This window comes from Cryptomeria japonica, chromosome 3, assembly GCF_030272615.1.
Source record: "Cryptomeria japonica chromosome 3, Sugi_1.0, whole genome shotgun sequence".
NCBI lineage: Eukaryota > Viridiplantae > Streptophyta > Pinopsida > Cupressales > Cupressaceae > Cryptomeria > Cryptomeria japonica.
In genome coordinates this window covers 811,210,759-811,237,850 of record NC_081407.1, presented here as the reverse complement: position 1 = coordinate 811,237,850, position 27,092 = coordinate 811,210,759, and the positions used below count along the sequence as shown (strand labels likewise).

Below are 27,092 nucleotides of genomic sequence, written 5' to 3'. Positions count from 1 at the left end.
GTATACTATGTTCCAAGAATGGAGCTCAATTTGCTCTTAGTGAGTCAGATTATGTGCCACTGTCCCAAGTCATACATCATTTTCAACGCACACAAGTGTCATATTGTCGACAAAGAGTCCAAGAAAACCATCGCACTTGGCATAGAAGATCATGGTTTGTATCGTTTTGTTGACACTGGAGAGATTCATGGGCATGCATTGGCTGCAAAGAGTTCATCTGCTATCAATACTCTTCGACATCAACATTATGGGCATCTCAACCTTTCTTATCTCTCTCAATTGGCTCGAGAGAATATGGTTGAAGGTTTACTTGAGATTTAGCCGTAGATATAGAGTGTTTGTGGAGCTTGCCAAGCCGAGAAGCAGCATAGAACTCCATTTTCAAAATGACAACCTTGGAGAGCAGGGAAGACCCTTCAGCTCGTTCATGCAGATGTATGTGGACCAATGAATATAGCATTGATCACAAGTGCCAGGTATTTTGTCTTGTTTGTAGATGATTACAATAGGAAAATGTGGGGCTTTTCCCTGAAAGAAAAATCATAAGTGTTTAAATAATTTAATAATCACTCTTAGGTCTAAAAATGAGGGCGAATTCTTTTCAAACGAATTAATGAACATTTGTGCTAAACATGATATCGAATGCCGATTTGCAACACCCTATACCCCTTAGACAAATGGCACAATTGAGAGAAGGAACAATACTATTATGGAGATGGTTTGATGCATATTGGAGAATCAAAGTGTTCCCAAGAAGTTTTGGACAAAGGTAGTTTACACTGCAGTGTATCTTCTCAACAAGTCTCTGACATAGGTAGTGTAGGAGAAGACCCAAGAGAAAGCATGGTCTGGGAATGAACCAAGAGTGGGCCATCTTAAGAATTTTGGTTCTGCTGCATACGTTTGGATTCTAGATGCCACGAGAACCAAACTAGACTCCAAGAGTCAGAAGTTAATGTTCACAAGGTAGAATGATAATCATAAAGCCTACATGTGTATCTTCTCAACAAGTCTCTAACACAGATAGTGAAGGAGAAGACCCAAGAGGAAGCATGGTTTGCGAAGAAAAGAAGAGTGGGCCACATTAAGGCTTTTGGTTATATTGCATATGTTTGGATTCCGGTGGCTAAGAGAGCCAAACTAGACTCCAAGAGTCGGAAGTTAATGTTCACAAGGTACAATGACAATCATAAAGCCTACATGCTGATTGATGTGGACTACAAGCTGATTGATGTGGAAACCAATAGCTTGACATTCAACAAGCATGAGGTCATTGATGAAGAATTTGGGCCTTTTCAGCTCTCTTTTGACATCAAGAGTACTGCAGATCAGCCTCTGAAGGCAAAAGTGTAATGTCCCCACTTTGAAATATAATTTAATAATAAATAATAATAAAAAAAAATTAAAATACAAAAGAATAAAAATTAAAAATTAAATAAAAATATAAAAAATATAATTAAATGATAAGTAAGAAGTATTTTCCACAGCAAGTCAAACTATGATATTGCTATCAGGGTTCACCTGTGTAGTTTTTTGAGTCAAATATAATTAAAATTTGATTAAAATTAATGAATGGTCAAAAGGCATGAAATGATAAGTTGTGACTCCCCCAAATATGAGGTATAAAAGGGAGAAGAGAACTCATTACAAGGGGGGATAATTTAGAAATCAAAAGTGCAGATCTGATTGTGAAAGGTTGTGTCCCTTTTATGGGCAGCAATAATGAAGAGTTGCACTCTTTCAAAGTGTGCTAATAGTAAAAGGGTGTGTCTCTTGCCAAGGGACATACATGATGAAGAGGTGTGACCTCTCCCTCACATTCAGACATAAAGGAAAGGAATCAAAAGCATCCAGTGACATCACTATCGATCAGATCAGATCAGAACTGTTATTAAGTTACAGGCAGTAACATCCTTGTTATTGGTGGTATGCATGGGAATGTGCTTAATATTTATGCTTAATATATGAAGCCTGATAATGTTCTTATGCAGAATTTGAATAGTAATATTAATATAGACTGTAATATGTAAGACAGTCATACTTAATTACATATTTATTCATAATACATTAGTAGTGTACACATAGCCCAATTACTTAATCATTTCTATTGCCCCTCCCATAAGGAGAGGCGTGGTGTTGTTAGGGAGAGATGGAGTAAATACATTCCAAATTAGGTGAGCCCCAAGGGTGGTCTGGACGGATGTTCTTGAAACCTGGGCCCAATTATGGAGGTGGTGTCATCATGCCCTACATAAGTAAATCCCCATCCGGGGTTGAGGATTAGATAAGAAGTAAGAATTAGGGCTTGAATATAGCCACTATCAATTGTACTATGAGTAATATAGTCATCTATTTTAATAAATCAATTTAAGGCTTGGGTATTGGCAGCCTCCTAGTAGGGGACATTACAAAACGATTTAGGTGTCTAGCTTCCATTAGCTACACCTAAAGGGGGGGGGGGGGAGGGGGAGTATTTGATGATTCCGAACACGTGGAATCTCCTAGATAGCTACCAATACCTGTACCAAAAGATTTTCTTTAGGAGAAGGAGAACCTGGATCAACATACTTATGATATAGTGCCAAGCAGCCCAAGTTATGATGACCACGCTGATTTGGATGGAGGGGTTTCTACGAAGAGACCTAAGTGGTAGGAAAAAGTTGCTGGTGATGATAAAATGAAAAACCTCAAAATCTAGTCAGCTGCCACCAACTTACTAAAAATAGTAAGTTCATAAACCACTTTAGAACAAGATGCATGTTATACCTCTGTGAAGTTCTCAAAAAACCTAGAAGGAATCCACAATCAGAATCGAAGAATCCCTACCAGATCATCATCAATTTGCTCTCACAGAACTCCACAAAAATAGGAAACCCTAATTTCTCATTCCAATCAGCCTACAGGTTTCCAGGATAGGCTAATGGACCACTGGTTACTTCCTACTGAGAAGGGGACATTACAGATCAAATCTTGGCGTTAGGGATCTAAGTATCTTCTTCACAATTATTGGTTCCTTCAATTCTTCACCAAGTTCTCTAATAGAACTAACTATCTCATCAAGATGGAGTAGAAATGTCGCAATGTTCTCACCCTCCTTCATCTTTAGTTCTTCAAACTGAGCTCTACAAGTCTGAAGTTTTGCTTCCTTGACCTTATTATCTCCTTCATATATGGTATGCAATTTGACCCACACATCTTTTGTTGTCTTGCAATGCATAACTTTTACAAATTCAAAGTTAGTTAAACCACATATAATAGCATTCTTTGTTTCGGCATTATTTTCACAAGCCTTCTTTCCAGCTTGATCTCTTGGGGGATTTTCAAGGATTTCATATCAATCCACAACTGATTGCCAAACCTCAAACCCAAGGGAAATCAAATAGGATTCCATCCTTGCACTCCAAAAAGCATAATTAGATCCATCAAAAAGTGGAGCATGGTTTGAGGACAAATCTTCTTGAGCAATTGAGTGTGCCAACTCGGATCTACCTCAAGCTGTTAAGCTTTATCCAAGGAAATTTGCTTTAATTTTATTTGAAGGGCACAAAATATACTGAGAGGAGGGGGAGGGGAGGTTTAATCAGTATATCCCAAATTTCAACTCTATTAAACATTAATCAGCTTAGATAACTTCTTCAAGTAGATCATGAAACATTGATTCAACTTAATCATATCTTCTTAATGATGCAGCAATTAAACAACTAAGAAAATATGTGGAAACCCAAGATGGGAAAAATCACAATGAGAATAGCTGCTTGGATCTACTGCCCAAATCCAGCCTCACAAAAACAAGGAATCCCTTACAATTATGAAGTAGGCACCAACCTACAGGAGACACCAATCCCCAATCGAGTTTGTAGGCACCAATCTACTAGAGACACCAATCCCCAACACAAAAAATTGAGCAGCAACTCAATAGGTAAGACACCAGTCCTATTGGATAGCATAGATACGATTTGCAGACCTTCAAGACTAATAATTCAACTTGCACATGATCTGATCACTCTTCAGGCACTCTCCTTCACAACATATCATATTCTGATAATGGCCCACATGATTAGAATACAACTCACATTACATCAAATTCGATTGTACATCAATCATTCCGATTTTCACATTGAAGTCCTAATTACAGAGCATTTCACTAACATACACAACTACTACCACTTGGGACAGATCCTAGACATATATAGACATAAATTAAATTTACAATTACATTTGTGTCGGCCTAGAAACATAGAAATAATATCCACAAGTTGGCCACACAAACACTCCTTAACCAAATGTGTCCAAACGTGTAATAGGCCAAGTCCAATAGCCCACACACTACTCTAGAAGATAGAACCCGTCACACAGTTCCCAATGTAGCCTCATCTGGTCCCAATGATCATCCACACGCTACCTCCGGAGGGCACACGCCACGAGTTGTTGCTGCATCAAGCCAAAACTGCAACCAATTAATTTCCTAGCATAGTGATTGTTTTGTCACTTCAATCTTGTTGACCGCTACACACCAACTTGAGAAACTTTGGATAATGATGAATTATGAGTAGACATACTATCCTTTCAAACTATAGGACATAACTCTACCGTGAAAAAATGCAGATCAAAATAGGTTACCATAACAAGCTCACTGTCTGGGTAACTCACCTTAATCATTCTGAATCAAACTTCTGGATCACTTCCCCCGACATATGAATATATGTATGATGATATTACAGAATATATTCCAACTGATTCCACTATCATAGCAATCCATAGTACTGTCGCAACTCAAAATGCACCACCTATAGGTCTCACATGACATGACAAATAATTGCATTCTTTCAGATACTTTGACATCAATGACCACAACTTGTTGACACTTCTTTGACACTCCTCTACCATCACACCTTTGACATCAATGACATCAATGACAACATATGTCCAACAATAGTCAAAGCAACATGTGAGGCAGTATGACTATAGAGGATGCTTTCAAACAATCAAATGTCTCAAGCAGGGCCTTGACCCTTGTTTTCTGACAATCAAGGGGTGCTAAATCTAGCCAAGAATCTAGTCTTAAACAAGCGTACAAAACATGTGGAGCTTTATTGTCATTTCATACAACAACTTGTAGAAGATGGATTGGTGATGTTGCAGTATGTTCCAACTGAGGACCAGACTGCAGACATTTTTACCAAGTCCTTGAGTCTTGACAAATTTGTAAAATTTGGAGATAAGCCTTGTGTAATTAACATATCCACCATTAAAGGAGGGTACTAAAATAATATTGCAATATTTAGTTATAATGATCAACTAAGTCGTTAGAATAGACTTTAGGAGTATTCTTTATTCTTTAAGTTCTTATCCTTTTCTATTTTTAGTTGTTGATCTTATACTTCACAGATACATCGTTTGTAACTATTATTTAAGGAGATTTTTGCTCAATTGTTAATATTTAATATCTTGGGAATCATTCTCTTTCATTAATTTTTGTAATATTTCTTCCTACTGGTTGTTTCCTTGTTTCAGATATTGTTAGGATGGAGTGATGTTTTTGGGGCTTGTGTTTCCACTTAGTAAAATATATCTGTTAGCAAGTTTTGTCTCTGCATCTTAGGACAAGTTAACAGCAACTCTTACAGAATAAGATCCTTTGATTCCTCTCAGGCTTGTGAATCAGAGGTTTGGATGATGAAACAAAACTAATTGTAGAACACGTGAAATAAATAGAATACTGACAAAAATATGTACATACATGTTTGTGTGTATAACTGTTGGTACAGGCAGAGCAGCTCTTGAATCAATAAACATCTCCACATCAAAGAAAGCAAACCGTTGTTCTAAAGAATTCAATCCTTTGTTTTATGAACAAATGTGTTCAAAGAAAATGAATCTTGTAGTGCTCGTAAATTTATTGCATATCAACTAAATAGATATTTCAAAATTCTAACAAATAAACAGATGCATGTGTAACTGCTTATACAAGTATCTAAGTCTCGATCACAAACCTCGGAATACTTCCTCTTCGACGGCTATCATATTCAGTTGCTTGCCGAAGAGCCCTTGCAAATGCTTTGAAAGTTGCCTCAATAATATGGTGAGAGTTCTTTCCTGCAAGCTGTTTGAATCAAATGAATCAGAATAATTTTTCATTTTACTTTATATCTGTCCCGATCCTTGAGAAAATTCAAGGAAACTTTCATCTAAATATCAAACAAGTTACAAGAGAATCCAAAACACAAATGTTTTACATGCACTGTTCATGAAGATACTATGAAAATGCTTGTTCTAGTTCTCTAATTGCTACTAGAATCTTTATTCTGAATGTTCACACCTAACACAACACATGTGCAATAGGGCTGTTTTATACACCTTTTGCATTGAGATGAGCACCTTTAACAGTCATGTTATCATCGCACTACGTAAATAGTAAGATTCATGTTGATAAGCCAAGTATTGGAATATCCATTCTACATACAGATCAGACATCTATGAAATTCACTACAGTTAATTATCTTCATCATTTGAGCACTTCTTAAATTTCTTACTTGTATAGGGTAGATTATACTGATTAGTCTGCCATTTTGCTGCACATTTTATCACATTTTAGAAATAAGAACAATGGTAGTTTAGGAGCAATATGTTATTTTGAAAATCCATTACAAAAGCCAGAAAGTAGAAAGTGAAACATTTGCTAAGGATTGTTTAAGCACAACAAAACAAAATTGATATACAATTTATGTGGTCATATATTTAAGATAGATTTGCCAAAGTTGCTTGGGGCATGATCTTGACCTCATTTCTTAACGTGTTAAGGACCTTGTGTTCAACAAGACTATCTTAATTATAAACGAACCAAACATAAAAGAACAAGAAAGTGCCTAACCTACTTAAAATCATAGTTTCAGAACTCATCCAGAACTCGCCAAAAATCACCAGATTCACGAGTCCTGGAGCTCGCCGAGTCCAAGTGCCCTGGACTCGTGAGCAGTGTCCTAGCGAGCCTAGGCATCAGAGTCATGTGAATTTTGGGCAGGGACTCGTAAGTCTCGACCCAAAACTCTCGTGTCCCTAGTCAAACGTCAAAACAACATTAAAACATGTTTGTTTTTGTTTTTTGATCATTTCTTGCCTCTTGCTTGCCAAAAACAGGTCTGCAACTTGATATAGGGTTGGAAGAAGACAAGAAGACAAGAAGACGAGCGTGCGAGATCAAACTAGAGCTAGGTAAGTGATTTTCCTTCTCTTTTTTTTTGTTTTCTTCAATTGAAAATGTAAAAAATCTGGAAAAATAGGGGAAATGCTGTCAAATTTATTTCTATAGTGCCCCTCCCCGATCCATCCTTTGTGATTGGATGTGTAAGATATTTATAAGACTTTGCTATGATGTTAAAGTGGGTCTCACCGATCGTGATATCACTGAAGGAGGCCAACCATATCCGCATTTGTGTGGATTTTCGGTGTCTCAATGCGGTCACCATCAAGGACCTGTTCCCAATACCCTTTACGAACAGTATCCTTGAGGAGGTAGCCGGACATGAGATGTACTCATTACTCGACGACTTTTCAGGATACAACCAAATCTTTATAGCTGAGGAGGACAAACTGAAGACCACATTCGTGGTAGTAGACAGTGTATATGTGTACAACCGAATGCCATTCGGATTGTGCAATGCTCCTACTACATTCCAAAGAATAGTTCTCCATATTTTTCGACAAAATGTCTGTAGGGAATTTCAAGGCCTTCTTGGATGATTGGTCCATCTATAGTGTACAGGACACTCACTTGGTGGCATTAAGGGAATGTATGGAACGATGTCGGAGGGCCCGACTAGCCTTCAACCCTAAGAAATGTAGGTTTACGGTGCGTTAGGGAAAATTGCTCGGCCACATTGTCTGTAAGGCTGGTTTGAAGACAGACCCGGATAAGGCAAGTGTAATAGTGGAGATGGAGTCTCCATCAGATGTGTCAAGAATCAAGTCCTTTGTCAACCACATAGGGTACTACCGAAAGTTTATTAAAAACTTCGCACAGATTTCGTACCCCCTTGACAAACTCACTCGGAAGGGAGAGTTGTAGGTGTGGGAGACGGCACAGGCAGAAGCGTTCAAGGAACTAAAGATGAGGTTGGTGGCTGCACCTATTCTTGCCTACCCGAATTGGGATAGAGAATTCCACGTCCATGTGGATGCCTCTAACTATGCAATTGGTGCCACATTAGCACAAAAGGGAGGAGATGGGCTCGATCACTCCATTTATTTTGCTAGCCGGTTACTGTTGAAGGCAGAGAAGAATTACAATACTACCAAGAGGGAAGCCCTTGGGATGGTTTATGCTATGCAAAAATTTCGCCATCATCTGTTGGCGACCCCGTTTACATTTTATGTGAATCATCAGGCATTGATGTATCTGGTGAACAAACCTACTATTCAGGGGAGGATTAGTTAGTGGCTTCTCCTACTTCAGGAGTTCACGTTCACAATCATTGTACGCCCCGACAAAAGCCATGTCATTGCCGATCAACTGTCACGAATTAAATCCGGAGAGCCACACGACAAAGTGAATGACAATTTTCCCGATGCCCACTTATTTCAAATAGCTGCATTACCATCATGGTACAGAAGCATCGGGGAGTACTTGTCAACCTCTCGGTTTCCAGCAGACATGCTATCAGGAGAAAGACGGAAGTTGGTCCTGAGAAGCAGGGCATTCCGATTGATTAATGGGTTACTTTACAAAATGGGCCCTGATCAGGTACCAAGAAGGTGTGTTATGGAAGAGGAGATCCCAGGAGTGCTAAGGGAAGCACATGAAGGACCCGCAGGTGGTCACATGCAACCAGACACCACGGCGCGGAAAGTGTTGCTTGCAGGACTATGGTGGCCTACCCTGTATAATGATGCGCGAGAATGGGTGGTGAACTATGATACTTGCCAAAGGGTAGGAAAACCAATGAAGAGGGACTTTATGCCCCTAAATCCTTCCCATGCCCAGGAACTGTTCAAGCGATGGGGTCTAGATTTCATTGGACCATTGAAGGCCTGCAGTGCACAAAGGTGTCGGTACATTGTGGTGGCCATTGAATATTTGACAAAGTGGGCAGAGGCACGAGTGTTGCCAGATAATTTAACTTTGAGTACGGCGAGATTCATTTATGAATAAATCAATACGAGGTATGGCATTCCTATTCAACTGACATGTGATTGAGGTAGACACTTTGTAAACCATGTAGTTAAATTGCTCACGACGGAGTTCAAGATTTTTCATTCCTTGTCGAGCCCGTACTATCTCAGGGCCAACGGCCAGGCAGAGGCCACTAACAAAATATTGGTGTCGGTAATCTATAAATCCTGTGGGGTCGAACAAGAAGACTAGGAAGAAAAGCTACCATCCGTACTGTGGGCGTACAGGACCACGTACAAAGTGACAACAGACCAGACACCCTTTCAATTGATGTACGGTCACGAGGCCACTGTACCGACGGAATTCATGGTACCTAGCCTGCGGATAGCAATTGAGAACCAACTAGGAGACATGGAGAGTCTACAGGAATGACTGTACGCGCTGGGTAAGCTGGACGAACGGAGAATGATGACTCAATGGGCCACTGAAGCAACCCAACAATGTCGGAAGTTTTGGCATGATAAGCATCTTAGACGTATGGAATTCTGTCCAGGCCAGTGGGTGTTGAAGTACAACGACCGAAATGAGATAAAACCTGGGAAATTTAAAGTGAGATGGTTGGGTCCCTAAAAAGTTCGAGAAGTAGCGGAGAATGGACCAATCAAGTTGTCGACGTTGGACGACCAGCCAATCAAGGAGACAGTGAGCGGGTCGAAATTAAAAATGTATCACCGCAGACAGCAACGGAACGAACCAGTTCGTCCGAAGGCAGGGCCTAGCCAGACAATTTGAAAGGCAATTATTTTTTTTTTTAGTTAGGAAATAAATAAATAAATAAAAAGAGAACTTTAAAAAGTCCTCCAGGTGAAGCATAATTCCGTACGGTGGTGGAAGGAGAAGCTAGCATCGGTGACACATAACAAGACGAAGTCGATGTACCAAAGTGTTGAGTAAAGGGGAGGATCGTACGGAAGAAGGCAAACAAAGGCAAGTAGTGAGGTAGCCAATGAAGGGCAACCGTACATAGGTTAGATCTATACGAACATTGTGGAACTGGTACAGAAGTCCATACAGCCCTATGGAAAAACACGAGGATATCCTACAGCTAGAATGAGACGAGATTTCCATACGGACGCCGGGAAGCACTAAAAAAATTGAAAATCGTACATAAGGGATCCGTACGACTCTAGAGCAGATTGTGAGGCTGGGCAAAATCTTGCGAAGGGCAATCCATACGGTGACAAAAAAAGAAAGGCCGTATGGAAGGTGAAACCCGTACATTCGAGATCAAATCCATACATGCAAGCATAGTCAAATTTGTACATTAGGCAAGAGGTTGAAAAAAACCGTACGATTGGAGGAGCCAAGACCGTACAACAAAGGAAGGAAGAAAACCGTACAATACATTGTGAATACAGAGTGGGGAGGTCGAACAAGGTGCCGTCAGGAGGTAAGGAATTGACACATAGGCAAGGGAATCTGTACAGTAGAGTCCCGTACAAGTGAAAAAAAATTAAAAAAATCGTGTATCAGCAAAAAGAAAATTCGTACAAGGTGGCGTAGGCAGAGTAAAATTTACACAAGCCGTACAAAGAAATAACGGAATTCAAAAATATTATGTGTGTTCAGCGGCAATTAAGAAATATTAATTTATGGAGTCTCGGAAAGCGAAAGTAGACTAGAGAAAACGGTTGCAGCAGTTAGAGCCTCTGGAAAAACAACTGCCCAAGAAAGCAAAAATGGCAGAATCCAACAATACAACCATGGACAAAGGAAAAAGAACGTTGTCGTCAAGAGTAAGGGTTGCAAGAAAGACAGATACAGGGAAAGGGAAGACAATGCCGGCTAAGGTTACAGCAGACACCATCACCTTCAAAGGGTTAAATGGCACTATGTGTAGAGCATCTAGACAATCACCCCATCAAGGATTCCCTTCGGCATGCACGGGTGCATTGGGCAATCCAAATGCCTGTGTTTGCCATTCAAGATTTTGAGCCAATTCTTAGATGAAGATTACCGCATATGATAGAAACGCTATGGAATCTGTATTTACCTACCAGCAAAGTACAGTAATGGTGTCATTTACAGTGGAAGCATTTACTAGAGTGTTCGGCATTCCTGGCGAGGGCAAGAAAGTTAACAAAAACACCACGAAGATGTCGGCAGAACGAAGGCAGAAACTTCTACAGCTAGTGTGTCATGATGATTTGACAGCAGAAGAATGGGAAAGAGTGAATGCACCGAAGGGACGAGGGTTAAAAAAGTGTTACATTGTGCCAGGCGAATGGCAATGTCTGCTCGATGTGATGAAGAGTAGGCTCATGGGAGCCAGTCGAGCCTCAAACACCGCTGTACCCATGTTGGCATTGATGAATGGTTAACGAATGGGACAGTATATGATTGGGCGTCGATCCTTTCCGACGGGATTCACTACTTCCTCACCCTACGGCATAAAGCCTTCTACATGCCTTTTCATGCCATCGAACTCTTTCTGGACGCTGTGCAAACACGGGTACCCTCCGATAGACATGTGTGGAAGCCGCAGAACCAGGTGGACCCATCACGGCCACCTATCTTTTATTGGACTCACCTAGATACCTTCACAAGTAGTGGGGATGTCCAACCTAGCAGGAAGCGAAGGCGGTAGCAAGTGGTGGCTTCGGAGAGTGAGCCAGAGTCGGCAGAAGAGGAGAGCAGCACAGGGGAAGAGTCGGCAGATACCTCTTCCAACAGTAGTGGAGGTAATGATGCCTTTTGTCTAGCTAGTCGAGGAGAAGTGGGAAGGAGTCCTGGAGAGGAGATGTTGGATAGTGTTGGTGACTAGTACATGCGCGAAAGGTGTCATGGGTACACCCTTGAGTGGTACGAGTACTGTTGGAGTAGCACCATTGAGGGGGGTCAGACCTTCGAGAGAGGTGATGGTCAGACGACTTATTTTTGCTCCAGCATTGCTACAGGTAGATGGTGAAATGACTCCACTCCCTACATCAAGGATGGCGGTTGAAGCCGTACCAGTGCCAGGATTCGGGCAATTGCGACCTCCTCCCATGTAGACACCCTTTAGTGTCGCCCCACTAGCACACGATGTGCCTACGTGTCAAGAGCCCGCTAGAGAGAAAGGGGTCGAGTTGGAAAGTGTGTCTGCGAGTAAGAAGCCCACTACAGAGAAAGGGCCGAATTGGAGAGTATGGTCCACGCATGGGATGCATGGTTGGACTGCTACCAAGCAACCCCCATGGCACCGGTTGGATCTCGACCTCCTTCACCACAGCCACTAGTGTTGCCAGAGATCGTGGATTTAGAGGAGGGGAGTTCTCACCAGCAGCAGGAGTCAGCCATGGATGTCTTCCACAATAGGGTGCTTGGAGAGGACTATAGGGCTGTTGAGCCCAACCAGCAGGTAGAATCCACTATGCAGGGTAAGTCAAGAGCGGTGGAGTTGTTGGTGTAAATAAATATTCATTTTGGATATTATTACACTTTACTTAAGTTAACTTAGGATAATGCATCTCTTCGTAGTTTGGATTTGAGACACTTAGGGAAGTGTGCACATAGGGATAGAGCTTGTAGGAGAAATTCCACCTTTTGTGGTCTTATTTTGCTGTTACACTCCACATTCGGTGGGTCATCCACCTCTTGTGGAATATTATATTATTTCTCCTACCTACCCCTAGTATTTCTTACCTACCCTTGTTTCTCATTGAGCCACATGTCATAATTGTGTGCTCGTACATCCATATGGCCTTGCCTATATAAGCAGGCCTATATTCATTGTATTGGTTAATCTAGTTGATCATTTGCATATTGATGAGAATACAGTTTGTTCTTGTCATTCTATTGTCTCTCTTTTTATGCTTTTCATTGTGCCCTTGATCTTGGCAAAATCCTACATGGTATCAGAGCCTATAGGGCTTCATTGATTAGTTTTTTGGAGACATTTTGGAGGCTTCAATTTTCGGATTTGGGGATCTTCATTTTTTGGGGGCGTCGTACAACAATTTGGACATCACCGTTGAATCCGGGAGGCCGTTTCCATGAATTTCGACTATAAAGTCGACCTATTTTGGTGAGAAATTTTTTTTCCCCATTTTGGCTATTATTGTACGGATTTCGAAATTTTTTTATTTTCTGAAAATCAAAAAAAATTCGAAAAAAAAAAAAGGGGGCAATAAAAAAAAATCTTTTGAAAAAAAATCAAAAAAAAAATTTTTTTTGGGGGGTCCACAAACCCCCACCCCCGTGACCCCGCAGTACCCTGCAGGTTGCAAGTTGCAGGTTGCAAGGTCGTACCTGCGCTATCGGAGACTCCGGCCGCCGCCATGCACCTCCCGCCGCCCGCCCAAAACTCCCGCTGCCATCGTGCACCTCCCGCCGGCCGCCCAGACACACCGCCGGCCGCTCTGCACACCGCCGCGCCTCCTGCTCCGACGGCCCTGCCGCCTCCAGTGACGCTTTCCTCCCGTCGGTGGTCCCCTAAACCGACGGACCCGTGCCCGCCACATGGCAGGCGGCCACTAACCCGCAGTCAACAACCGTACGTCCAGTCACTGCCACATTAGCAGCCCAGTCACTGCGCCACGTCAGCAGTCTGTACGGTACGGACGCCCAGTCAGCAGAGAGGTGAAGTTTTCGCGACGGTCATACAGCCGTCAAATTTAAGCTCCTAAATTGCTGACGTTAGCGCCACATCAGCAGACTTTTGATATTTTTTGACCCCCTCTTCATTGAGCTTTTCAGTTTTGCAGTTCAACTTTGAAAGGCCATATCTTGCTCATTGTTGCTCTTTTTTTGGTGCAATTTTTTTTGAAATGGGCTAAAATTTCGTGATCTTCACAGTGGTGTGGTTATTTTCTGATTTTGGTGCACAGGTTTTTTGGAATTTTCGGATTCTCTCAGTTGTACCTGTCCAATCCTCAATTCTGCAACTTCAAAGGCCTCGTTTGAGCTCATACAACCTCCTTTTCAGGCGCCGTTTTTTTTGTAAGTGCATGTTTTTTCGTCTACTTTCATAATCTATGATCAGATTTCAGAGATTTTGAGTGGAAGTTGTACTTTCAGAAATTGGTCTTATTTGGCCTATTAGGTACTTGTAAATTGCTTGGATCTTAGTTTAGATCTCTTGCATTATTAATTTGAGTCTCTTTTGGCCTTATTGAGGCAGTTGTAAAATTGTAATCAGAAGCCCACTTTGCCATTTGTTGCAAGTGGCCCATTGTATATGCACTAATTATAAAGTGCCAAATCATCACTTTTGGGGGGGTTCTTTGATTGAGTGAATTTGGGGGGGTGTCTTGTGTGATTGTGCCTCTCTTTGTGCTCTTTCATTTTTGTTGCAATGAGTCCTCATAAATTTCCACCTTTAACTCCACATAATTATGCATCATGAAAAATTAAAGTATGGAGTAAATTAATGGAAAAGGGTCTCACGCATTACATAGATGGAACAATAGCAGCACCACCTGATCCTAAGGCTGATCCTAATGCTCAATTAGAATGGCTCACTAAGAATTGCATGGCTCTTGGAACTTTGCGCAAGTATGTATCAGATGATCTCATCTTTCATATTGAGAAGTGTACAACAATCAAAGATGCTTGGGATATGTTTCAGAAATTGTATGGTCAAGTTGATGAAATCAGAGGCTATAAAATTGACAATGAGCTCACCAACTTGGATCCCAAGAGTTTTGATACAATCCAAGATTATGTCACCAAAGCAAATGAGTTAAGAGCAAAGCTTAAGGATTGTGGAATTGACAAAAAGGATGCTCAATTGATATTCAACTTGTTAGACAAGCTTGCACCAGAATATGCAGCATTTGTGTCTAGCTTCCAAACTCATCGTTTGACCGTGGGGAGTTCCTATGTTATGCCTTCATTTGATGCTTTCACAGAAATGTTAATATTGGAACAATCTAAGTTGTTGAACATGGGACTTCTCAAGTCTTCAAAGTCCAACGCTTTGGTGGCTAATCAAGGGAATCAAGGAAGTCAAGGCAAAGATTCCAACAAGAAGAAGAAGCACTCTAAGTCTAAGCCACACCAAGAAAAAGGACAATCATCCTCTCCATCACAAGGCGATTTTTCATCCTCTTCCAAGAAGGGGACACCACCTAAGAAGGATAAACCAACTTGTGCATATTGCAAGAAGTATGGTCATGATGAGCATCGATGCCACACAAAGCAAGTTGATGAGTTAACTAATCTTCTTAAGAAAAACAACATCAACTTGCCATCCGCCTACACAAAGAAGGATTCATCTCCTTCCTCTTCCTCACATTCTAAGGGAAAAGGGCAAGCATTTGTGGCTACAACAGGTTCTTCACAGCAATGGATACTTGACTCGGGTGCCTCATATCACATGGGTTCTACAAAGGAGCAGTTTTCTTCATTGGAGCCATCTAAGGTACCTCACATTTACATAGGTGATGATACACAAGTAGAGGTTGAAGGGAAAGGTTCAGTTGACATGGATGATGGAACATTTGAGAATGTTCTCTATGTTCCTAACTTGTCTACCAACCTTCTCTCTATCTACCAAATCACTCACTATGGGAATGGGAAAAAAGTTGAGTTTACACCAGATTCAGTTGTGGTAAAGGAACTTGATGATGATGCTTTGGTAGCAATGGGACAAGTCAATGACAAGTCGAGGCTTTATTCATTCTCCCACTTTGTGCCAAGTTCACCTTCTAGAGCCTTGCTTACTCATTCAAATTCAGAAAGTAAACTATGGCATGACCAGTTTGGTCACCTCAACTACCGCTATCTTCAGCAGCTCAGCACTAAAGACATGGTCACAGGTCTACCTCGAATCAGTTTTTCAGAGGGTGTATGTTCAGGTTGTTCCATGGGCAAGCATCCCGAAGAGAAGTTTGATAAAGGGGAAGCTTGGAGAGCTTTCGAAGTTCTTCAACTTGTTCACAGCGATGTAGCAAGTCCATTTCCAGCACCTTCATTTAGTAAGGCCCGCTATGTCCTCACCTTCATTGATGACTACTCCCGCTTCACTTGGGTCTACTTTCTTATTCATAAGAGTGAAGTATTTGACAGATTTCAAGACTTCAAGACTCGTGTGGAGAAGCAATCAGGGAAAGTGGTCAAGATTCTTCGCACAGATAATGGAAGGGAATATGTGAACAAAAGACTTAAGGATTTTTGTACATTTGAGGGGATTGATCTTCGGCATTCTGTCGCATACACTCCACAGCAGAACGGAGTTGCAGAATGCAAGAATAGAACTCTCAAAGAAATGGCTAGCTGTATGATACATGCACGTTCTCTTGATCCCGCTTTTTGGGTAGACGCTATCAGTTGTGCCACCCACATCCAGAATCGGGTTCCTCACAAAGCTTTGCAAGGTATTATTCCTTTTGAGGCTTGGGCTGGTAGGAAACCGATTGTGAGACATTTCAGAGTCTTTGGGTGTCCAGCATGGGCTCGCATACCTCCGCAGAAACGCAAGGCATTGGAACCTCAGAGTCGGCCTTGCATATTTGTTGGATATCCTGAGGGTGTTAAGGCATATAGATTGATGGATCCTGAGACACATGAGGTGTTCATTGAGAGGAGTGTTCACTTTGAGGAAAGCTCTCCTAGCTTAGCCTCTCTACCTCCTCCACCTTCCTCCATTGTGGATAGTGATGTTAGTGATTCAGATGATGAGACTCCTTCAACTCCGACTCGCAGGGTTACACCTCCGCAGGGTCCACTTGCAGTTGAGGAGCCTTGTTCTCCACCTCCACCTAGACCTCGTTGGGCTCGACAGACACTTGAGTCCGCGGGTTCTCTTGTTGGGGATCCTTCAAATACGCAGAGAACTCGATCACAGCATCAGGATCTACCACATGCATTCCTTGCTACCGCTTCCGATCCACAGACATTTAGGGAAGCATCAGGGGTTCCTGAGTGGGACCAAGCTATGGAGGAAGAGTATAGTTCCTTGATGAGGAACAACACATGGGATTTAGTCCATCTCCCTAAGGGGAGAAAGATGGTTCGATGTAAGTGGATCTATTGGACCAAGTTTGCAACGGATGGTAGTGTGGATAAGTATAAGGCTCGGCTTGTTGCGAAAGGTTTCTCTTAGGTTGCAGGTGTTGACTATACTGAGACCTTTGCACCCGTAGCCAAGATGAACTCCATTCGTTTGACACTTGCTATTGCTGCAGCTCATGGTTGGGTTGTACATCAAATGGATGTGAAGAGTGCTTTTCTTCGTGGTGATCTTGATGAGGAGATTTATATGGAGCAGCCACAGGGTTGCATCCAGGATACTTCCTTGGTTTGCAGACTAAGGAAATCTCTCTATGGCCTTAAGCAGGCCCCCAAAGCTTGGTACGCCAAGATGGATTCCTTTCTTCTCTCCGCAGGGTTCACTAGGTGTCATTCCAATCCGAATGTCTACATTTTGCGACAGGATGACTCTCACTTGATACTTGTGCTCTATGTTGATGACTTGATCATTACAAGGAGTACTTCATCCATCATTAGCAGGGTCAAATCTACTTTGCATGACAGATTTGCTATGACTGACTTGGGTCTTTTGCACTACTTTCTCGGGATAGAGATTTCACAGTTACCTTCCGGGATTACCCTATCGCAGCCCAAGTATGCTCTTGATCTACTTGCACGCTTTCATATGGTTGATTGTAAGCCTGCCCCGACTCCCTTTCTTTCAGGAGTCAAGCTTGAGGCTCAGTGTTCTTCTCCACCAGTTGATGCCACTTTGTATCGTCAGCTTGTGGGTAGTCTCATCCACTTGACCCATACACGCCCTGATATTTCATTTGCAGTTGGCATGGTTTCCCGCTTCATGTAGGAACCACATGAGCTTCATTGGAAAGCCGCCAAACGCATCCTTCATTACATCCAGGGTACACATCACTATGGGATTCACTATGCAACAGGCACAGGAGGTCGCTTGGTTGGTTACACAGACTCCGATTGGGCTGGTGATCTTGATGATCGTAAGTCTACTTCCGGTTACAGTTTTCACCTTCGTTCGGGCCCCATTTGTTGGCAGAGCAAGAAGCAACATGCTATTACTCTCTCTTCGACTGAGGCTGAGTATCGAGGCGCTATTAACGCAGCAACTGAGACCATTTGGCTCCAGCAGATTCTCACAGAGTTTGGATTCACCACTCCACGGCCGACAGTTCTACATTGCAACAATCAGAGTGCTATTGCAATCTCCAAGAACCCGGTCCAGCACCAGCGGACCAAACACATCGAGATTCATATGCACTATATCCGAGAGCTCATTTAGGAGCGGGTCATTGATTTGCAGTATTGTCCTACAGCAGAGCAGGTTGCTGACATATTCACCAAACCTTTCACCGAGAGTAAGTTCCAGCAGTTGCGAGCTCTCTTGGGGGTGCGGGATGTGTCATTAGGGGGGGTTAGCTGACTTCTCCGTCCTCTCTTATGGGGGGGACTTTTTCCTCTTTGAGGTTTTGTCCTTCTTCTTTGAGATTCTTTTGTACTTTCATCTCTCTTTTGGGGGGGAGTTTTTTCCCTCTGGGTTTTCTCCCTTTCTTCGTTTGTGAGAGATTGCATTGCATAGTTTTGCTTGCATTTGCATATTGTACATGGGTACCTATCATGGCCTAGTAGCCGAGACCCATCTTGCATTGTTGACTTGAGTCTTCATTCCCCTAAGTTGCACTTAAGGGGGGGTGTTGGTGTAAATAAATATTCATTTTGGATATTATTACACTTTACTTAAGTTAACTTAGGATAATGCATCTCTTCGTAGTTTGGACTTGAGACACTTAGGGAAGTGTGCACATAGGGATAGAGCTTGTAGGAGAAATTCCACCTTTTGTGGTCTTATTTTGCTGTTACACTCCACATTCGGTGGGTCATCCACCTCTTGTGGAATATTATATTATTTCTCCTACCTACCCCTAGTATTTCTTACCTATCCTTGTTTCTCATTGAGCCACATGTCATAATTGTGTGCTCGTACATCCATATGGCCTTGCCTATATAAGCAGGCCTATATTCATTGTATTGGTTAATCCAGTTGATCATTTGCATATTGATGAGAATACAGTTTGTTCTTGTCATTCTATTGTCTCTCTTTTTATGCTTTTCATTGTGCCCTTGATCTTGGCAAAATCCTACAGGAGCTCCTACAACAAAGTGCTCGGGTGACAGCATTGGAGGAGTTGGTCCAAGCAAATGTGGAATTGGCACAGGAGGCGGCTACGCGAGCAACATTTGAGACTCGCCTCACTTCAGTTTTGGAGGAGTTGGACAAGAAACATAAGGAAGTCATGGAGGCGGTGTTCATGGTGAAGACTTCAAGGGAGCAACACCTGTTACTCGAGAGGGAGCTCCAATATAGGACGCAGTAGATTCGCCAGTTGCGGGAGCAGTTGGCTACATCAATTCGGGGTATCCTTCCAATTCGCCAACAGGTCAGGCAATCTTTAACGCATCCGTCAAAAAAATTTGCAAAGTCATACGTCGGGAATCTTTTCTCGATTCATGGTTGTTTATTTGGTATATTTGAAACATGAATCTCAAAATACATACATCCCCGATTATAAATATATTGTCATGGCTATTTATTTGGCACTCCCAAATCATATTTTTGGGATTTATTTCAGGCTATCATTATTAAAATCTAGGAATGCACCATGGTCTTTAAATTATATTATATTATATTATTAATTTATTATATATATTATATTTTATTATATAATATTATTGTATATTAATAATATAATATATATTATTATTAATTTATTATATAATATCTAAGTTACCGGGTTCGCCCTTGGACCCCCCTGGTACTGGTCCTGGTTCGAACGGGTTCCTGGTTCGGGTCCGATTCGAACTGGATTAAAAACCTAGAGCTGGTTCGTCCTTGGTCAAACCTAGTCGAACCCGAGTTGAACCCAGTCGAACCCGGGTGGACCTAGGTCGAACCCGGGCGGCTAGGCGGCCCAAAAAAGAAAAATATATGCAAAGTTTAATTTTTTTTTTAATTCCACCTTCTAAAAAGTGAAACTTATACCCTAAAAGTGACTTCTAAAACATTATATTCACTCATTTCACCTCATTTGTGTTGCAAACAAAAGTTTTATGAGAGCAGGTTGAAGAAAGGGTGAACAAAATTTGGCTTCCAAGATCAAAGAGGAGTTGAAGACTGATTTTTGAAGCTTCAACAAGTGTTGCAGCATCATTTCCATACATTTTCAAGCTTCCATTGGCTGCAAGAGGTAGGTTTTTTAACATTTTTTTCCAACTATTTTTGTTCCACAAATTGTCAAACATGAAACTTCAATTTTTTTTCATTATTTAGTTTTTGTTTTTGAATATGTTTATATTATTTCTTGTCATAGGAACTAGAATGGCATCTACATCTTCCTCCATTGGCAATGAACAAATAATTGCAAAACAAAGAAATGATCCAAATTCTCCCTTATGGAAGTATGTTGACATTATAAAACAACTTCCAGGAGGTGGGGGATTCCGTTGGAGATGCCAATGATGTGATATTGAACGTGATAGTTCATTTTATCGGGTGGTAGGCCATTTGTGTGGAATAAAAGGAAGAGGCATCAAAAAATGCCCTGGAAAAGATGGTAAACCTATACCAGATGAGACAGTGATGACATATATTAGGGAGCATGAGGCGGCAGAAGAGAGAGAAGCTCGTAGATTGAACCAAACCGCATCAAAGAAAACAAGGGGAATGCAAGCCCCTTCTAATCCCAATATTGTAGTAGAAGACCATCCCTTCTTTGCCACAAATGAACCTCAAAGTGAACCACCCTTGACACGTAAAAGAACAAAGGGACCTCTAGAAACCGCATTCAAAATGAGAGTAGAGACAATGCTAACGAAGATATAGTAAGGTGCATTTATGCAAATGGGTTGTCTTTCAATGTTGTTCACTCCCCATATTGGAAGCAAATGATTAAAAGTGTTAATGAGGCTCCAGGAGGGTATAAGGGCCCCAGTTATGAGAAGGTACGTGGAACATTATTGGAGAAAGAGGTGAAGAGGGTTGAAGATGCATTGAAACCCATAAGGGATTCATGGGTTGAGACAGGTGTAACAATTGTTTCAAATGGGTGGAAAGATGCTAAAAACCGTTCCTTGATCAATGTCATAGCGGTGTCCCCTAAAGGGTCAATGTTTTTGAAAGTTGTGGATTGTGAGGGCCAAATAAAAGATGGCCAATTTATTGCAGAAATTCTCATCTCCGCCATTGAGTCAGTGGGACCCCGCAATGTTGTCCAAGTCATAACGGACAATGCAAAAAATTGTAGAGCTGCTGGTTTGTTGGTTGAGCAACGCTATGATCACATCTTTTGCACACCTTGTGCGGTACATTCACTCAATCTTATGCTACAAAGGATTGGGCAAAAAATAAAATGGATCAGAGATGTGTATGCAGAGGCTGAGGACATCCAGACGTTCATCACAAACCACCACATGTCTCAAGGGATTTTTAGAACCTATTCGAATTTGGAGCTATTGAAGGTAAGTGAAATAGTAATTTGATTTTACATTTTCTGATTTTTTTATTTTTCAATGTTCCTAATATCATTGTGTAAGCTATATCGTGTATTCTTCTTTAAAGTTTGGCTTTATTTTTTAATCATTTGGCATTAATTTGTGTTATAGGTTGCTGAGACCCATTTTGCATCAAACACAATTGTCTTAAGACGACTTGTGAAAGTTAGAGTGGCACTATGCAATATGGTGATCAACACCAATTGGACTGTATGGAAGCAGAGTAGCACTAAGAGGGCAGAAAAAATTAGGGAGAGAATATTGAATGAGAAATGGTGGGATCTTGTTACATATCTCCTAAGGATCACTGAGCCCGTCATGAGCATGATTCGCTATACAGACATGGATAGGCCTTGCATAGGTGAGATTTATGATGGCATTGACTCAATGCTTGAAAAAATAAAGGTCACTATAAATGAAAAAGAGAATGACCCCCAGGAGAAATTCTTCAAAGCACTGGAAGCAATTATTGTAGAAAGGTGAAATAAGATTACCACTCCTTTGCATCTTCTTGCCTATGCCTTGACACCTAAGTACTATAGCAATCAGTTTCTTGATAAACCAGGAAGGATTCCACCGAGAGATCTAGAAGTATCTGATGGGTACAAGGCAGCATTTCTTAGACTATATCCTAATGATGATTTGGGAGATGTTGTCACAAATGAGTTCATAGAATTCGCAAATGGGAATGGTCTAAGTGTTGATGAATTTCGTCATAGATCCAAGAAGGATGCTCATAGCTGGTGGTACTTCTATGGCACATGCTTCCAACACCTACAACCCCTCGCTATAAAAGTTTTATCACAAGTAAGTTTAATTAATTAAAATTTAAAATTTACAAGTTTTAGTTTATTTATAGTTTACTTTGTCTTCATAGGTTGCTAGTAATTTTATTTTTATTAATGTATAACTTTAATTGTTTACTTTGTCTTCATAGGTTGCTAGTTCATCTGCTTCAGAAAGAAATTGGAGCACATACTCTTTCATCCACTCAGTAAAGTGCAATAGGCTGCTATCAAAAAGAGCGGAGAATTTAGTATATGTGCATTCCAACCTACGTCTTCTTTCACACAAACAACGTGACTACACACAAGGGGAAACGAAGACGTGGGATATAGACCCAAAGCATACTGACTTGGATGCTCTTGCTTCTCAGCTTCTTACATAGACACTTGATGACTCGGAAATCGAGCCAACTTATAGTGCAAGTGCAAGTGGCATTGGCTCATCTAATGTCAATGTCAATGAGGAGGAGGAGGAGGATGAATTTAGATGATCCATTTGAGGATTAAACTTTATATTGTTGAAAGTTTAAACAATGATACTTGAATATTTTGTCATTTTGATATTAAACTTGATGTATATGATGCTATAATTACAAGCTTATGTTTGTTTTGTTGTTTATATGATGCTATGTGACATGCAAATTTTAATTCATGCTTATAGGCTTCACAAATATCAAAATATATATATATATATATATAAAAAAAAAAATTACATGTTTTTGTACTAACGAACCCAAACCCCTTTTCAAAATTTTGCCGTACTGGCATACTGGGTTCTTCAAACCCGAACCGGTAACTTAGTATAATATAATATATATATATATATATATATATATATATAATGTTTACATTGTTTTTGTACTAACGATCCCAAACCCTTTTTCAAAATTTTGTTGAACTGCAAACTGGGTTCTCAAACCTGAACCTAAACCGGCAACTTAAGGTCTGACCAATAAACTCATTGCAGGAGAGACTCCTTGTGTTGGTGTATCATCTTTCCAAATGGCTTAGTCGTTGATACTGCCTCGAAGGTATCCCAAACACTATCATAAGTTTTGTCGGCCAAAAGGATATCATCACTTGGCAACCTCTATAGTCAATGACCAACTCGTGAGTGTCAGTTGTAATGCACTATCATTGCTCGTAGGTAAGGCTCAAAGTCTCGAGAATTGAAAAATGTAAGCTAGGCAGCTTTGTCCACCTATGTGTGCCAAAGTGCTACCTTTAGCATATGATCATCTTGTGCTCCTTGCCACTATGTTCGACATTCACTACCACTGAGACTCTCCCATGTGATTGTATTTGGTCTGATGTTGTCATCATCTCTTCCTCTGTTTGTCTTCCCCAATGCAATGCGAGGTCTGAAAGGTGCTAGCCTCTTTCGCTTACTACATATTGGCAGTCATGAGTAAAAATTGTACTCTCAACAATGTAGAATAAACATTTAAATATGTAACTCCTAGAAAAACAATTACGATAACCATCTATAGATGCCAACACTATATGCTTCTTGACGAGGAACGATCCTAGCCGACTAGCTCATGCCACCTTTTACCTTGAAGTGGTATCTTGAATGGAGTTACAAAATGAATACACTGTACAATGCAGAGGCTAACTCGTATGCTATTTGGGAAAACAAGAGTACATTCAATAAAAGTATATTCCTTATGCTGAGTGTAGGAGGTGGATGTCCAAGCCATACGAACAGCTTGGGTTGTTGTATGATGCAATGAGGGAAGAGTTGTACAATGCTAGGGGGGATCACACCTTCAATGAATGTATATGCTTTCGTACAATGCAAAAATGATGAGTTCCTTGCCACATGATGTTGTACAATGCATGTCATATGCCTAAAGCAAGGAGTCACTATATTGTGGTGTTAATTCTTTGTACAATGCCAAGTACTGGTCACACAACCAAAACAAGAGACTGTGTGATGTAAATTTCTTGCTGCCCTCGGCTAATTTTCTAAAGCCCTATGGTGAGAGGCACTTTGCTTAATTTCTAAAGTCATATAGTCAAAGGCACTTTGCTAATTTCTAGAAGCCGTGTGGCGAAAGAGGAGAACGGCCATACAGATATCCTCCTTTTGAAAATGCTGCAACAAAAATTGAATTTTTTCGTTTTATAATTCTCCTTGTTATTTGCCATAATTTATAATTGTACATTGGCCATGTAATTTAAAAATTAAAATTTTAATATTGGCCATTAATATTTATAAAGTCCTTACTTTCATTTTTTTGGCCTTTAATTTTTTTATGGCCATGGACTTTACATTTTTCAACTCCACTTTAAAAAAAAATTTACTTTGTGCTCCTCCCTTCACAATTTTTTCTTTTTTATTTAATATTTCTAGGCCTTCATATTTTAATACCTCGTTTTTTTTTAAAAACACAATGATTGACTCCATATTTCCCCTTTTTAATTTTTTAAGTTTTTTCGAGTCCATTAATTTTTGCGTTTTATTTTCATTGTGCATGCCTCCTAATTTTCTCTTTTCCCCTCTTCTAATTTTTTCTTCTGTTTTTGTATTGAGCCTCCATAAACATGACTTATAAAGCCATTTGTAACATTCTTGCTCTCAACAAGTATTGATATAATCCTGATTAAAAATTTTGTCTATGATCATACATTTTTCAATGTTCTTGCAGCCATCGAGTAATCTTTCACTTCATTGCTGATTCCATGTAATAGTTTCTCCTTGTATAAATAGAGTCTCAATGAATCTATTCACCGCTCGCCACATTCTGATAGGAGTGCAAGGTAATGGTGGTGGCAGTACCCCTTATTCTTTTGCATACTGAATCACCATCTCATTGTACCTTGAACTTTCTAGTATTATAACAAGTTCTGCCATTATTATTGCTTCAATCCTCCTTCAACAAACTCAAGCTATTTAACTTCTCCTTCACTTCCTTCTGTTTTTGTGTTTGTGTTTATTTCTATGTCAATTTCATAACTTAAGTATTTGATTCTTCTAACTGAATAAGGGCCATGCATTATTTGGGTACCATTGTAGAATCTTACTTGGGTTGGTGGTGGTGGTCCACACATACAATTGACTAGATGTGGTTTTGTAGTTGGCACAATAATTCTTCTAATTTCCTTCCTCTATAGGGTACTCTCCAATTATTGCCCCTAGTTTATTATAGACATCCTCTACACAGGTTGTCAAATCCACCATATTGATTGCTATCAAGGTTTGTTTCCTTTCTCTGTATAATTAATTTTCAGTTGTTGATACTATACTTCATCAAGGTGCCATCCAAGTTCTCCAATTTGATAACTCCATTATTACCTACTTCTCAAATTTTAAAGGGACCAAGCCATCTTACCTTGAACTTCCTTCGCTTGATTTTGTTAAGACAGTCATACTTTAAAACTAATTGTCCTGACCAGAAGTTCATTCTCCCTAGGTGCTTGTCGTGTCAATACTTCCTTGCTTCTGCATGGCTTTGATGGCCCATTGAGAAAGCACCCTTCATTTGTCGAGCTTATTCAGCACGTAGAGTCATTCCTTTAAACTCTATGTATTGCCAAGTCAGTTCTCCACAACGCTCCTCAAACTCAAAACCACATACTCGTTGGGGACCACTGCTTCCTAGTCGTACATCAATTGGAATGGTGTGTCCTATCGTTACCTTGTATGTCGTATGGTAGGCCCATAGTACGGCTGGTAACTTTTCTTCCCAATCCACTTCTTTGATGCCACATGAATTGTAAATGATTGAAACCAATACATTGTTTGTCAACTTTGTCTGCCATTTGCTCTCGAGTAGTATTACCTTGTTAAGTTGTGAAATATTCGGAACTCTATCACCATCAACCGAATGGCATGGTTTACAAAGCGTACTCCCTAGTTGCTTGTGATCTGGTTACAAATGTCATACCTGGTGACAATTTGCTCGTAGATAAAGCTTTTCGTACTAATAGTCGTGCGGTCTGGGAGTGCTCTTGCCTCTACCCACTTCATCATGTATCTGCATCGGTGTAATTGACTGAATTTTAGTGGACCGATGAAATTTGTCCTTACCTCTCAAAGAGTTCTTGTTATCTTGTGACTATTGAGGGAACAATGTCATGTAATCCCGCTTGAGAGGTTTTAACCCTACCAATAAAACCTTTTAGGTTGTTGCGTCTGGTCCCATGTGTCCTCCAGCAAGGTTTTTGTGTGCTTGGTCGGATCCCATTTTGTACAACAGTCCATTTATGAGTTGGAAGTTTGATTTTCAAAGCTAGTTTCCTCCTTTCTTCTGGTGGCATCTCCTTCAGAAAGATACAGGTGGACACATATTCTACAATGCTCTCATACCATGGAGGTAGTGCTGCAATTTGAAACACATGAGCATCTAGAAAGTCCTAGTTCACTCCTTTAGGTGGCTCTCCCAACTTGATCAACAACAATCGGTTGGCAATGACATAACTTTTGCTTGGCCGAACAATGATTGTAAACGTGAATTGTTGCAACAATAAAAACCATCTACTTACCCAACCTTGGATTATCGACTTCATCCACACCATAGAAACGAAAATCGCCATGAATCACCTAAACTCGGCGAGTCCGAGTACGAGTCATGCTCGCCGAGTCTCTGGGACTCGGACTCGGACTCGTCCGAGTCTGGCGAGCAAAATCGCCAGACTCGCCGAGTTTGCGAGTTTGGCTCAAA

General features: G+C 40.7%; 1 protein-coding gene across 1 annotated transcript in view; it reads right to left on the bottom strand.

Moving 5' to 3' along the window:
- The window catches only part of LOC131054360 (imidazoleglycerol-phosphate dehydratase 1, chloroplastic), an 89,703-nt gene that overhangs the window by 9,670 nt on the left and 52,941 nt on the right, over positions 1–27,092 (bottom strand). The window contains exon 7 of the mRNA XM_057988858.2: positions 5,994–6,103. Within this exon, the coding sequence (XP_057844841.2) occupies positions 5,994–6,103 (110 nt within the window). The remainder of the gene's footprint in view (positions 1–5,993; positions 6,104–27,092) is intronic.